General features: G+C 32.0%; 4 protein-coding genes across 7 annotated transcripts; 2 read left to right on the top strand and 2 right to left on the bottom strand.

Annotated features, from left to right (window-relative positions):
• The first annotated feature begins 70 nt into the window (after window positions 1–70).
• On the top strand, window positions 71–1,228 carry LOC117231076 (protein chibby homolog 1). Its single transcript, XM_033489153.1, has 3 exons — window positions 71–537; window positions 606–721; window positions 827–1,228. Exons 1-3 carry the CDS (start codon window positions 354–356, stop codon window positions 914–916), a joined length of 390 nt encoding a protein of 129 aa, XP_033345044.1. The 5' UTR covers window positions 71–353; the 3' UTR covers window positions 917–1,228.
• On the bottom strand, window positions 1,201–5,435 carry LOC117230999 (DNA topoisomerase 3-alpha). Its single transcript, XM_033489012.1, is given in 12 exon segments — window positions 1,201–1,311; window positions 1,387–1,613; window positions 1,690–1,915; window positions 1,993–2,509; window positions 2,592–2,931; window positions 3,019–3,517; window positions 3,603–3,891; window positions 3,965–4,311; window positions 4,381–4,499; window positions 4,574–4,920; window positions 5,008–5,124; window positions 5,126–5,435. Coding segments are annotated over 12 exon segments (3,135 nt in total). The 5' UTR covers window positions 5,192–5,435; the 3' UTR covers window positions 1,201–1,270.
• Window positions 5,436–5,566: 131 nt separating this feature from the next.
• Window positions 5,567–9,841, top strand: LOC117231005 (E3 ubiquitin-protein ligase MARCH6). The gene is made up of 6 exons (XM_033489024.1): window positions 5,567–5,738; window positions 6,080–6,511; window positions 6,599–7,375; window positions 7,463–8,119; window positions 8,217–8,670; window positions 8,786–9,841. Exons 2-6 carry the CDS (start codon window positions 6,125–6,127, stop codon window positions 9,505–9,507), a joined length of 2,997 nt encoding a protein of 998 aa, XP_033344915.1. The 5' UTR covers window positions 5,567–5,738; window positions 6,080–6,124; the 3' UTR covers window positions 9,508–9,841.
• A 753-nt stretch (window positions 9,842–10,594) lies between these two features.
• On the bottom strand, window positions 10,595–14,230 carry LOC117231017 (DIS3-like exonuclease 2). Of its 4 annotated transcripts, XM_033489060.1 has the most exons (8): window positions 12,939–14,229; window positions 12,596–12,857; window positions 11,972–12,489; window positions 11,559–11,853; window positions 11,289–11,482; window positions 11,064–11,190; window positions 10,908–10,994; window positions 10,595–10,809 (listed from the first exon to the last, which is right to left on the bottom strand). In XM_033489060.1, exons 1-8 carry the CDS (start codon window positions 13,634–13,636, stop codon window positions 10,705–10,707), a joined length of 2,286 nt encoding a protein of 761 aa, XP_033344951.1. In that variant the 5' UTR covers window positions 13,637–14,229; the 3' UTR covers window positions 10,595–10,704. The 4 variants fall into 4 exon arrangements, 3 of the variants coding, with proteins under 3 accessions (XP_033344951.1, XP_033344942.1, XP_033344959.1); XM_033489051.1 differs by having other exon boundaries at window positions 10,908–11,190; window positions 12,939–14,230; XR_004492898.1 differs by lacking the exon at window positions 10,595–10,809 and having other exon boundaries at window positions 10,912–10,994; window positions 11,078–11,194; window positions 12,939–14,228.
• Window positions 14,231–14,592: the final 362 nt, after the last annotated feature.

The raw sequence follows: 14,592 nt of genomic DNA on the forward strand, positions 1-14,592 counted from the left end.
CGTAATACCCTAATTGTATGTTACGAATACGAAAATTTGATGCAGATAGTACAATCACGATTACCACAATACTCTGTTAGAGAAAATAGTGTAATACTATAATTATCGCAACATATACATACATATTATTTGCTATCTTCTATGCTACATTTTCCTTTCGTTAATGAAGCTATGGTTATTAAATTTTTAATACAATGTGCTTAGGAAAGTAAATTTTTTTAAGTTTGAAATGAAATAATAAGATAAAATCTGTTCTTTTTTTTCAAGTCAGTTAATCAACATCAGGTTGATATTTAACCTTCGCATTTAGATATATCATTGTCACGGCACCATATCATTGGTACATATACGCAATGCCATTGTTTTCAAATAAATTCTCCCCCAAAAAGACCCCTACAAGAAAAGTAGGAGTTTTCTTAGCGAACAAAGATTTCAGTCCGAAACGTATAGAAAAAGAACTGGGACCTAATGTTGGTCCTATACATTTAAAATTAGGAGACCAAGAAACTGTCTTTGAATCTGGTTCGTGGATCCCAGGTAAATTCACAATGAAAAATATTTTTTAAGCGATCTGTTAATATGATACGGAACTTATATTGTTTCAGAATCTGGTAAAATCGGAAGCACGTACAAAGAAAATGAGAAATTAAAAAAGGAAGTAAAAAGATTGGAAGATGAAAACAACTTATTAAAGCTAAAATTTGAAGTACTTCTTGATATGGTTATTAATGCTTTGTTTCTTATCAAAATACATAATATTTAATACAGCATCTAACATCTTATTTTCATATAAAAATTACCATTTGTTTTATTTCATTTTTTACAGTTGACACAAACAACAGCAGAATATTATTCACAGAAGGAAGAACTAGATAGACTAAAACAGAAATTACCATACAAGAACAGAGATTCTTGATATAAAGAGCACATTATCATAATTCATCCTTTCTTTTACATATCGAATTAAACAAATGTGTTCATATAGCTATATGATGTATCTTGTATGATGTATTCAAAATCTTGTACTTAATTTATTATTAATTTATACATTTGTACATATATAGTATATATTCATATATATTCAACTATAATCTTGTACTTAATCACTCTACTCTTAATTTATATATATATACATGTATATTTATGTTATTATATTCTAAAGCACATTGTATATTTTAGAAAGTGATCGTATGGAATACAAAAAGACAATTACATTTCTGTCATTATACTGAGTTTTTGTATTTGTACTGACACCATATACTCTTCTCTTTTAATCCATTGCATTCTCGGAACAAGTCCTTCTTGTATGCCCTAGGAATAAAATCATATACCATAACGTAAATAATACATTCCACATCAGAACATTATATACAATAGAACACAAACCTTCTGTACCGCAGATTCCACACTTTCTTTTACCAGTAGCAATGTGACGTCTTTTTGATAAATTTTTCTCTTCTCTAAATGTTCCTTTATTTTGTCCTCCAGACCCATTATATGTATTTCCACCGTTTTCATCCGCCCATTGAAAGAATTTGCAACATTCGTTTATACTCTTAGGGCATGAGTAAAAAGGACGTCCCTTATTTGGACCATCTTTCTGTACAATCCGCCTACAATCCGTATACAAATAATGATTTTTTCTAGATATTAAAAATGTCAAAAGAGTTTAGTTGCATATTTGCTTACTGTATTGCGTTTTGATTACAATGGCATTTAATGTCATTGTGTGATAACGTAAGATCATCTTGATAACTATTAACATGAACACTTGATCTAGTGCTTGTACTGGCAACGAACATCTGGTTTGAACTACTATTTGTATTATTTTGCATTTGCTGAGTATTGTCTTCTGATGCCCAAAGAAAAAAGTTACAACTATTTTGACGCTTCGCACATTTGTAAAATATCCTTCCTAAAATGTCGTGAAACAACGTTATAATAAGTCATATTTAATGAAAAATGCTTTATAAGTGTCTAAGGCGCTTGTACCATGATTTGGTCCTTCTTTCTTTACTGTTAATCGAATCGCGTTTTCATGGCAATTACACATAATAATAGCATCGTCATCGATGTTACCCCATGTTTTTTGTTCATTTCTAATTAACCTTTGATCATTATTTGAAGAATTGACATTATTAGCATCGATCCATGTATTATTCTTTGAAACATTTTGTCTTTTAACATTTCTTGATCTGCTTGTATAACGATCATCGTTCTCATTTCGCATGGACCCTATAGATGCGTTGCTTTCAGATAAACTCCTGTTTTCAGCGTTTGAAGATGGATGAGTTACAGTGTTCCCTATTGAAGATGAGTTTGAGACAATAGTCCTGTTAAATGTACTGTGGTAACCAGACTCTTGACTTTTAATACATTCGTTCTTTATATTTAATGCTTCGTTAAACATAGGATCACAACCACCTATGCAAGTTGTATAATCAGTACCATAAATGGGGAAAACGTTTCTCAATAGTTTAAATTTTAATTTACGAATATTCCCTATACACTAAAAATAATAATGTTAATTATATAGATATCATAATATATCATATAATAATTATAAATATTGTGTAACATATAATGTTTACTTCTGAACAAACTTCATCCAAAACTTCGACATGTTCAACAATCTGAGGTAACCAAATTACATTATTACATGTTGGAAACGACATGCAACCAATGTACTTTCCCGTGCCTTGCTTTCTATCTTTAAGGATCATATCCGAGTTGCATTTCGGACACTTAAAGATAATTTTTTGAGGTGGATGACTAATTTCTACCTGTGTATTACTCGGTCGTTCATCGAGGTAATCGGCTAAAGCAATATCGATTAAATTAGCACGTTCTACCGTTAGTTTAAATAGATTACGATATTTCTTTAGTTGAATTTCCAAAACATCATTCGGACTTTTTTGTCCATCACATATCCTAGACGCAAATGTAAACAATTAAAATTCAATTGAAATATTCAGATGTTCTTTTTGTTGTTAAGAAGAAAATAAAAGATCGACGTACAATTTAAGATCCTTTTCGAGTTCAGCTCTTAAGTTTGGTTTTGACATTTCAAATCCCATGTTATCATAACCCATTACCAATCCAATCCCAAGTTTTCCAGGTATCAGATACTTTTCATCTATCAAACCCACGTAATGACGCGATTTTATTGTATCTATATGCTCTGCATGAGTAGCATCGGTACCAATACCGTACTTATCCATTAAACTGATCAAATCAGCTTCAGTCAACAATTGTGGGGGACTTGTTTTTTCCTCTACCATATCTATGCTGGTTGGTTGGAAAACTTGTCCTTCTTGATATATATGAATTTCTTTGTCATTCCATTTTTCATATATGTACACATTTAAATAATTCTTTTCAATAATTTGTAGACCATTAGCAGCAAATTTTTCACCAGCTATATCGATCTCTACCGTTGTTTCTTGGCCTACCGCATCACACGATAAACAAGCCAAAAAGTGTCGAACCACAAATTCATAAACTTTGGCTTCATTGCCTATCATTAAATAATTTATCATAAATTAACGGCAGAATATTTTTCGTTAACAAGTATTTATTAAGTGTTAAATTTGTGTGCATACCATTTAAACCATCAGCATATTTTATTGGATGTATTGGAGGATGTGCTTGATCGCTTTTCTTGCCTTGTCTAGGAGTCAATCCCTTTTCTAATAATTGCTGTGCAAAATTGCCCCATGCTGAATTGTTTACTTGTTGATTCACCAATGGAACTAAATTTAATTCTTTTGGAAATATATTTGTTTCTGTACGTGGGTAACTAATCAAACCTTGAGTATATAATTTTTCCGCAATTCTCATAGTGTCCTTCGCGCTTAAATGAAGTTTACGAGAGCCTTGCTTTTCCAGCTCCTAGATATATTTAACGTAATTAAATAAATTGCATTGTATCTTTTCTTACTGAAACTACTACTTTATTACTTACAATTGTGTCCAGTGGTAGTGGTCTCCACTTATTCTTAGGTTTACTTAATACTTTTTTAACAGTAGCCATAGGCTGTTCCAAACATATATCCAAAAATACTTCACAAGGCAATTTTTCAAATAGTGTTCCTCTTGCCCATCTAAATTCCACAGAAATATTATCACGGATATCCATTACTTTTATCTTCCAGTATGGTTCTGACTTAAATCGTTTTATGGCTAAAAATCTTTCAACTACAAATCCTAATGTAGGAAACTGACAGCTACCATAACTAATCAGCATATCAGCCAGAGTCCTGGGAAATACTTGTTTCAGTCTCAGTGTTTGAAATCTTGTAAATGCAGCACCTGCAATGTTGTTCCTTTTATATTTAAGTTCATAGGTATATGATGTTATTATGGATATTTTTTAAATACCTATTCTTAGATCCAATTCACTTCGTACATCAACAGCATCACTAATTGCTTTATCAGGCTCACATAAATTTTGAAGAGCTCTATTTACAGATGCTTGTGTAATCTCAGAAAATTTCGCTCTATTAAATAACATATATATATATTATTACATGAAAGAAGATACAATTTCATGGATAACATATTTGATAAATACCTATATATACGAATATTAGGCTTAATTGCACGACAGACTTGAATAATTTCAAAACCTATATTCTCTCCTTCACGATCACAATCAGTCCAAATAATTAATGCACCACATCTCTGTACTTCCCTTTCCAAAGTTTTTTTAATCTTAATAGAATTCTCTTCCGAACATTGCTTTATTACAGGTGCATCAAATAAACTTAATGGATGACAACCTTGCCATTTACGATATGCCCCAACAAACTCATAATTTAATAAATGACCAGATACAGAAGTCATGATCATTTCGCAATTTTGATTCCATAAATATGAGTTAAATTCATAAATTTTATTATATGTCGATAATCCTTCTCTCTAAAAATAATATAAAGCAAAAATATTATTCATGTAAAAATTTTGTACATTTGTCATATATTTCAATTAAAGTAACTTTTCAAATACCCGTTTAGAAGAGCCACGAGACAAATAGCCCGCGATACTTTTTGCGGCATCGTTCTTTTCCGCAACGTTGAGAACTTTCATAACCGTAAAAGAACTTTTAAATCTTATAAAAAAACTAATAATATTGTTTTGATTCATATAAACTTAACTGTGCAGTATTAAATACCTTTGTAACAAACAACATCACGTAATATGTACAGTAGGTTTTTATTCCAATGGGGTTATAAATTATTGTATTTAATAACTTTACAAGATATCATCGTATTAAAATAAAAAATGTAGCTGTCATCTTATTTACCTATTTTTTAATAAAAATCGGCAAGTACAATAACTCATATATTTTTACATTCTTTCTTATTACATTAAATACAACACACAACAAAATTAACTTTCAATTGCCGCCCTTAACATTGTTTGACTACTTCAGCTGGTCAAGCAATGTATGAAACTTCTTCACTTAATAATTCCTATTGAAAGAAAATTGCGTACAACTTAATAGGTATCAGTCAAATTGAATGTCGTAATTTAATGAAATCTTTACGTATTGGGATGTGTAATTTGTAACAGATTAAAAATGATAGAATACACATCGTTTAGGAAGAACAGTGACATTTTTATTGCAAACGTTGCAAGTATGCCGATGCAAGAAGAAAAGAACTGGAAGTAGCAGTAGACATTTTCAATATTTTGCACAGTAATTTTGGATTTTGTGCATCTTTATCAGAGCATGAGTAAGTAAACGATGTTATTATGTAAGTAATATTATCCAGTTTATGAAATTAGATTAAATTTTTTAAAGTAAAACTTTTTATATGTTCAATATTAAATATTCCCAATGACACATTCCGCACTTTCGATGTAGTCTTTTATTTTTGCTCTGTCATTTTACCATTTATTGCTCTTTCTTAATGTTTCATATTTAATAATTCTACAACTTTTAACTCCTCTTGGTTGTATTTTAATAATTTAAATACATTTATGCATACGACCTTGTAACCATTATTATTACGTTATATAGGAAATATATATTCTGCATTTTTACTATACAATTTTTTGAACATTTTCCTTTCAGAAAATTGATCGTTGCTTTAGTCAGTTATTTTAAACAAAACCAAACATGACGGAGGACATGTCAGGAGCAGACATCTGCAGAGTTTGTAGATCTGAAGGTCTTGCAGATAGACCTCTCTTTCATCCCTGTATCTGTACAGGCAGTATTAAATGGATACATCAGGAATGTTTAGTACAATGGATGCGATATTCGCGTAAAGAATATTGTGAGCTTTGCGGATATCGCTTTTCTTTTACACCGATTTATAGCCCAGATATGCCACGTCGTTTACCGTTAAGAGATGTTATTGGTGGATTATTTTCCAACATTGTAACAGCAGTAAAATATTGGTTACATTATACATTGGTTGCAATAGCATGGTTAGGAGTTGTTCCACTGACAGCTTGCCGAACTTACAGGGCATTATTCAGTGGTCCTCTAGACCTGGTTCGAGTAAATACTTTCTTATAACTTTAAAATATATCTAAATTTTTAATACTTTGTGTCAAAAAATGAAGTACCCATATCTTTTGTTCACAGATACTGACATTACCAATGGATATGTTATCTCCTGAAAATATATCATCAGATGTATTTCATGGATGCTTTGTGGTAACTTGTACTCTGTTTGCATTTATCGGTTTAGTATGGCTAAGAGAACAAATTTTACATGCTGGTGGTCCTGATTGGCTTGATCGAGATAATGTACAATTGCCCCCAGTCGACAATCCACCACCTAACTTAGAGATTCCCATGCAACAGTTTCAAGAGCAAAGAGCTCTTCAACAAGAAATTCAAGATAATAATAATGTACCACCCTTTGCTGATGAACCACCAATTTTACCAGAAAATTCAGACAATGATAATGTAGAAAATGTGGAAGGACATAGGGTAGAAGAAAATAATTTACCAAATAATCAAGGAATCAATGAAGTTGAAGGAATTGGTAGAGACGTTGAGCCACACGCTGCTCCCAGAAGCGCTGATCAACAAATAGAACAACCTGTCGAACCGCATGTAGTAGTACCTCGAAATGTAGAACCACTGGTTCCACCAAGGGATGCAGAACAACCTGCAGCACCTAGAGACGAATTGGGTATAGATGGTGAACAAGCAAACGCGAGAGTTGGGGAGGGGTGGAGGGATCAAGCCCAGGGTCAGGCTCAAGGAGAAGATGAGGAAGCAAACTGGAATCCATTAGAGTGGGATAGGCCCGCGGAGGAGTTAACTTGGGAGCGCCTTTTAGGCTTAGATGGATCCCTTGTTTTTCTTGGACACGTATTTTGGGTCGTTTCATTAAATACGCTATTTATTATGGTACGCTTTGCTTATATGTTTTAAATTGTAAATATAAGACGAAATAATCAATTTTTGTCATACAAAATGCAATGTTCTTATTTTCAGGTTTTCGCTTTTTATCCGTACTATGTCGGTAGTTTTGCAATAGCATTGCTAGATCTACAAGAATATGCAGCTGCTTCACACTTTGAAGGATTAGTAACTACATTATGTGGTTATTGTGTTACTGGAGTAGGGCTAGTGGTCCTTCATACATTAGCAGCACCTTTAGGTTTCCAACGTTCTCAACGATTATTGGGCTTATGTTACGTTATAGTAAAGGTTTCTTTACTTTCGGTCGTTGAGATAGGAGTACTTCCTCTAGTTTGTGGTTGGTGGTTAGACATTTGTTCATTAGCAATGTTCGACGCCACACTTCGAGACAGGGAATCTTCGTTTAAACTAGCCCCTGGTACTTCAATGTTCTTACATTGGTTGGTGGGAATGATTTATATATACTACTTTGCTTCATTCATTCTGTTATTACGAGAAGTCTTACGGCCAGGAGTACTTTGGTTCTTAAGAAATTTAAATGATCCCGACTTTTCTCCTATACAAGAAATGATACATCTTCCAATTTTAAGACATGTTAGAAGGCTCGTAGCATCTGCAGTGATATTTGGAACTGCTATTTTATTAATGCTATGGTTACCTGTGAAACTCTTAAGATGGGCATGGCCAGGATTTTTGCCATATACCGTGACTATTCAGAGCGAAGCTCAGGTAAGAAGTTAATTATTAGTTAAAAGAGAAAATTAAAAATTCCTCTTACTAACAATTGTGATGTATTACTTTATTTGTTTCTTTATTTTTAAATTAGATCAGCGAATTGTCTTTAGAACTGCTATTACTGCAAGTTATTCTTCCTGCATTATTGGAGCAATCTCATACACGTACATGGTTAAAAGCCCTAATAAGAGGGTGGTGTCGAGTGGTAGCCTGGATGTTAGATCTCCAATCGTATCTTTTAAGAGAACAAACTGAAGATCCAGGGCCGGCCGTAATTGAGGAACCGCAACATCCTGATTTAGGAGCGGCGCATCAAGCGCTGTTACAAAGAGGAGGACCAACAGGTTTCCAACCGTATATCAGACCACGCTGGTTTCCTGCTCGTCTAATTGGCCTTCTGTTTTGTGTTTGCGTTTCTCTTGTTATCGCTAGTTTAATTGCAATGATTCTTCCTGTTTGGCTTGGACGCAGAGTTATGGCATTGTGGATGGTCGGAGCTCCGGCTCCATCTCCACCAGTATTACCACCTGCCTTAAGTGGGTCTGGTAAGTTCGCTTTTTAAAGTATGAAATGCTTATCCATCTTTCCTGTCGACATACTTGGATATCTACTTCCTCCCAAATTATCCTTCTGATTATAGCGTTGTTTTTAATATTTCAGATACCAACGAAGCCGCAGTTGCTTTATCTGGACGAGTACATGAATTATACACCATAGCTTGCGGAATGTACGTATGTTGGGCAGCAGCAAGAGGATTAGCCTTAGCATTTTCTTGGTTGCCTCGTGGTCGAAGAGCTCTTTTAGATAGAATAAAACATTGGGCGATCATAGGTGTTAAAGCATCAGTAGCATTTTTCTTACTTATTGGCCTAATACCGCTTTTGTTTGGTCTTCTTCTTGAACTAGTCGTTGTTGTACCATTGCGTGTACCGCTAGAACAAAATCCTATTTTGTTTATCTGGCAAGATTGGGCCCTAGGTGTATTGTACACAAAAATAGCGACCGCTATAATTATGATGGGACCGGATTGGAGAATTCGTCTTGCAATTGAACGAGCATACAACGATGGTATTAGGGAAATAGATTTGAAATTCATCGTTACAGAATTAGCAGCACCGGTAATATGTTGTTTCGGTCTTGCTTTAGCTGTTCCCTATGCTGTAGCTTACGGAATAGTCCCACTTTTAATCACGAATCTACAAACACAAATTCTAATTGCTAGACATTTGTATCCTTTCCTGTTATTAGTACACTTAATATGTATTGTTATTTACTTTCAAATTCGACAGTTCAAAAAGCTTTATGAACATATAAAAAATGATAAATATCTTGTTGGTCAGAGACTTGTAAATTATGAACATCAAAATAAGTCTCAATCGTAAAAACAGTAACAATCACATGCATTAACCTAATATATCTAGTATAAGTTTTCCTCGACGGCAACAAGAATTTAATAGAAGATTCTTTAATGTACATTCTCTATCACACTTGATCTAAAAAATGCAGATACTAACTTATATTAATTATACTTTAATTCTTAGTATTATAATTTATTAGCGTAAGCGATACGAAATAAATTAAAAAGACTGTTATTCAATGTGTCGCTTTCTTGTTTTAATGCGGATACTTACATTCTATTACACATTGTCGATACTTTTGATCTGAATTACAAAAATATATTGTTCAAAAACGGTAATGAATATTTTGCACGGTTAACGACTATATGTCATTTTGTAGAGCCCAAGATTCCCGTTATCCTTTTGTTACTGATCAAACCAACAACTTTTGAAATATACCATAAACTGTAATTTTTGACTTTAAAATATTCAATGTACAAAGCTCTATAACTCTTCAATAAATTCTAAGAAAATAAGTTTCAAAGTACATACTGCTATGAAAGTAAAGTTACATTTTAATTGAGAACTCGTTAGTGACAAAATAACACGATCATGCTCTATTGTAAAAAACTGATGTTTAAAACGATTAATTTGAATGAAAGTAAGAAATATTTATACTTTCTTAAAATAAAGAAAATCATATTTCCTGAGAAACTTGTCATTTTTCTTTCTTTTAGTTAATCATGCAGAAGTTATCATTTAATTGTGTAAATATAATTACATAAAAAAGTAACAGAATACTAACAGATCTGAATTACTTCCACAATTATGTTTCTTTTCGTATGCAAATAAAATATATGCTTTGCACATGGTATACATGACTTTATGTACAGATATGAAGCTAAATATAAATAAGGGCTATTTATTTGTATATGTAATAATCGTTCAGCGATTAATGTAACTGTACGATTACAAGTATGTAAAAATGTTACCACAATGTACATTAATATGTAATTGAAATAAATAATGTTCTTGCGAAACGTCCGATATATTTTTTCTATCAATTAAAAATACATCTATCAGATGAAGAAATTTTTATCATTAAATTAACATTTCACGTTCATATTAAAAATGTATAACATATAAATGTACAATAAAATAATGTACATATATATAAATATATAATATATATAAATATTTTTATAATGGTCGTCTTTAAATTTAATTTACAGCAAAATACCATTATATTTCTATTCCCTGAGTCGGTGGTAAAAGAGTGCCAATTAATTGAAAAGATTCTGGATGCTTTTCGACTCTCAAATGCAATAAAGTAAAAACATTTATTACCTGAAAAACGTCAGGTAAATTATATTGTTCATACTGTCGTATAAGCTGTTATTATACTTAGATAATATACACAACATTAATACACTTCTTTATATTACCTGAGTAATAGCAGGTTGTTTCCAAGAGATGTTTATCGTTGGAATGGAACATTCCGAAGAATATTCGACGAGTGCCAAATTTTCTAAGTGCGTGAAGGAAACCCTTAATTTTATACCAAATTGACACAATATAATATTTATCAAACTTTCGTGTACACTGAACACGATACCCATTGTAACAATAGGACCCTTTAAATCTATCAAATACGTAAAATACAATTCGTTACTTCGCTCTTGTGCCATTTTCGCATTATATTTCTTTATATTACAATTTGCCGCTATTCTGTCTTGGTAGAAACCATATAAAAATATTAAAAATATTTCATTTGTACATGTTACTAATGCTAATTAATTATTCCAGTCTTTTCCTAACTAACTTACGATTTGCAAAGACTTTTAGTCCATTCTTTAGGCATGTCTATATTTCTTAAAGTTGAATAAAGTAAACGATGTACAACACAATCGGAATATCGTCTAATTGGGGACGTAAAATGAGTATAAACCGATATGTTTAAAGCATAATGTCTCAATTCCTCCTCTGCTTTCACTGTAGACGAACATATGTAGGTAGCTCGCTAAGAATGTAGAGAGTGATTTCAATTTTTATACATGTATTAAGAAGTTCTTCAAAACTAAAAAAAAAAATCATACAGTCATAGCTCTGGAACAAAGATTGTTGACAACCATCATCCTATATTTCATTATTATTCTTCTTTCATCGTCTTCAGTTTCTAATGCTTCTTCACAATGTTTCATACTAGCGTGCAAAGATCTAGACGATTTAATGTCTAAATGAATGCCAAATTTTTGCAGCATTTCTTGCGTCATACTTAAAATACGTTTTGAGGGCTCTCTATGGTTGCGTAATAGAGCAGTCTCCGGAATTACATTGTATAAGTGTGTAGCAACTGTCATATTAGCTAACAACATAAACTCTTCTATAAGTCTAAAATATAATGTATATGTATATACATATAAAAATACATATATGTATATGTATATACGTATATGCACATTTATATCATAATTTATGAATAGTACAACTTTAAAAATACTAAAAATACCTGTTACTATCTTGCTGTTCTTCTATATTGTACGATATTGGTAAACCCGTAATTCTATCAACCCTGACACATAATTTTGGTTGATCTATTAGTAGCGCACCATTTTGAAATCTTCTCTTACGCATTTGAATAGCTAAATTGTGTAAAATGTTTACTTTTATTGACAAATCATTAAGCTTGTAATTTCCATCTATATTTATAGAGTTATCTGGCCAATTATATTCTGGATTTTCAATCATTTTCTGAACATGCTGGTAAGACATTTGACAGCATGATCTTATTACAGTTTTAGCAAAACGATAATTAACAACTCTTGCATCTTGCGTCATTTCCCAAATAACAGAAAAAGCCAATTTATCTTGACCAGGTGACAAAGAACATACTTGACATAATTCTTTTGGTAACATGTGATATACGTTATCTGCCATATATATAGTTGTAGCTCGTTTTGAAACCTGAATATCCAATGGAGATAAGAATTCTACATAATGAGTAACATCTGATATATGCACACCAATCTAGAAAAAGAAGTATATATATATATACACACATATACATATAAACAAATAGACAAACAAATGAAGTATACTCTCTGGAGATAATTCTACAGAACGGTGTAATTACTTCATAATTTCCATTTTCCAAAGGTTTGCAAGAGACTGAGTCATCTAAGTCAACAGCAGTATCAGGATCGATAGTAAATATGCATTCATCTTTCCAGTCCTCTCTGTCTTTAATATCATTTTCTGTTAAAGAATAGTCACTACTTGGAAGTTCCTTTGTTACATCTAGGCTATAAGGTGTAACATCTAAATCATATTCAAGTAATATTGCATTTGATTCTGCTTTTATATCGCCAATACTTCCAATTATTTTTTCAATTTTCCTGTATACCATGTAAGTGAGTATATTATTTCAACAATCATTGAAGCTTCTACTTGTTTAGATTTATAAATTTTTATCATACCCAACTGCAAACTTTGGCTTTCTCCAGTCAGTTATAACAACCAAATATAATATGTCTTTATAATTTTGACACACACCAAACTGTTGCAAGGATTTCTTACTTATCTTAACTAATGGTACACGACGATCTCTGGGATAAAAAAGTTTACCATTTTCTTTGAAGTATCCAATTGTTCTTCTTGGATGTATTTTCTCTCGTATATAAACAACAACACCTGTTTTTTGATTGTATCCTTGATGCATTTTCCATTTTTCTGGCTGATTTATACGTGCTACAACAAAATCACCATCAAAAGCTCGATTTCTATCCCTTAAGCCAATAATTAATAGATCGCATTGATCATCAGAGAAAGATAAATAAGCATATTCACGATTCCAGGGATTGACACGTAACTGCCCTTCTATGTATTGTGTTTCATTGGAATTTTCATTTCTTAAAAGTTTGTCAATTTCTGTTTCAGGAATATATTGTGGAAATGTATCTTTTTCTTTTGGGACTTTAGCTTTCCGAGCTTTGATTTCTTCTTTATTTTCCCCTTCCTTTCCCTTTTCATTATCAACAAGCACTGGTTGTTCATTAAAAATTTCCCTCTTAGATATCTGTCTATTTTTGTTTTTATTAGCCTTGTGATAAAATTTTTTAACTTTTCTAGGCTGATTTTGTGTAACAAGATCTGAAGAAACTGATCTTCCTGACATGATTCCTACTTTGAAAGTACTATTCACTTATACATATGCGAAAATTAATTACTGTCAATTTATCATACATAATTATTAATTTTTAACGTCACAAGTATTAAAAATATTATATTTCGATGGACTACGAATACATATGTTCATAAAGCACTTACGTATGAAAAGAACTATCAAATTTTGGTTGTATTTTAAAAATGTTAACAGGTCATATGTTTCTAAAAATAAGATTCCAACGATAAGAAAGCTGCATTATTTTTTTTAGATATTTAATATCTCTTATAACAACGGGCTATAAACTTAATAAAAATATAAATCCCGACTTAGAGTCGAAACAATAGTATCATCGTTCACTTGATGTTGAGTATTTGTCAGATTCGGTAGCATCTTAAAACGATACATATCTCGCATTTATACTATTTGTGATTTAATTCTTCGGTTCTTTCCGCTTTTATTCATTTTAATTAATAACAAACTTATTCTATCATTATTTCCCCACGTTTTATCGCTATATTCTTGAAACTTTGAAATAAAGTATGTTTTACAAAATCCGGATTACCACTCATACAACGGACAACTATTAACAGCTATCTTAAATTAAAAAAATTTAACGTTCAATCGGTTATTCAAAAATATGGCAATAATGCCATAGAACCACATAGGGAGATTTATTTGTAAATGTTGGCAGAATTTTGTTCGTATCGAGTGAAATCATACAGAGAATCTCGGAGTTGGTAAGTGTTCGAAGCGATTGGACCAGTTGGCGTTGGCACGTAGGGTGGTGAGTGGTGAGATAGGTAGAGTGTTGCGAACGTGGTGGAAAGGTAAAATTGTTTCGATCGGTAGGAAAGGAACGCGATTACTGAGGTAGTCGGGTGAGAGACCGAGTTCTGTAAAGATCAAAAGTGAGGTAGAAGAAACGTGGAAGGGATAGAGAGAAAAAGAAAGGAACCCGAAAAGTT

This window comes from Bombus vosnesenskii, unplaced genomic scaffold (genome assembly GCF_011952255.1).
Source record: "Bombus vosnesenskii isolate JDL3184/JDL3185 unplaced genomic scaffold, Bvos_JDL3184-5_v1.1 scf7180000013263, whole genome shotgun sequence".
Classification (NCBI taxonomy): domain Eukaryota; kingdom Metazoa; phylum Arthropoda; class Insecta; order Hymenoptera; family Apidae; genus Bombus; species Bombus vosnesenskii.

Coding starts and splice junctions, on each gene's coding strand:
- LOC117231017 (XM_033489051.1), bottom strand. CDS start 13,636: ATGTCAGGAAGATCAGTTTCTTCAGATCTTGTTACACAAAATCAGCCT. Junction 12,858..12,938: donor AAGCCAAAGTTTGCAGTTGG/GTATGATAAAAA, acceptor CATGGTATACAG/GAAAATTGAAAAAATAATTG. Junction 12,490..12,595: donor TGGAAAATGGAAATTATGAA/GTAATTACACCG, acceptor TTCTTTTTCTAG/ATTGGTGTGCATATATCAGA.
- LOC117231005 (XM_033489024.1), top strand. CDS start 6,125: ATGACGGAGGACATGTCAGGAGCAGACATCTGCAGAGTTTGTAGATCT. Junction 8,120..8,216: donor CTATTCAGAGCGAAGCTCAG/GTAAGAAGTTAA, acceptor TTTTTAAATTAG/ATCAGCGAATTGTCTTTAGA. Junction 8,671..8,785: donor ACCTGCCTTAAGTGGGTCTG/GTAAGTTCGCTT, acceptor TTAATATTTCAG/ATACCAACGAAGCCGCAGTT.
- LOC117231076 (XM_033489153.1), top strand. CDS start 354: ATGCCATTGTTTTCAAATAAATTCTCCCCCAAAAAGACCCCTACAAGA. Junction 538..605: donor ATCTGGTTCGTGGATCCCAG/GTAAATTCACAA, acceptor ATATTGTTTCAG/AATCTGGTAAAATCGGAAGC. Junction 722..826: donor TTGAAGTACTTCTTGATATG/GTTATTAATGCT, acceptor CATTTTTTACAG/TTGACACAAACAACAGCAGA.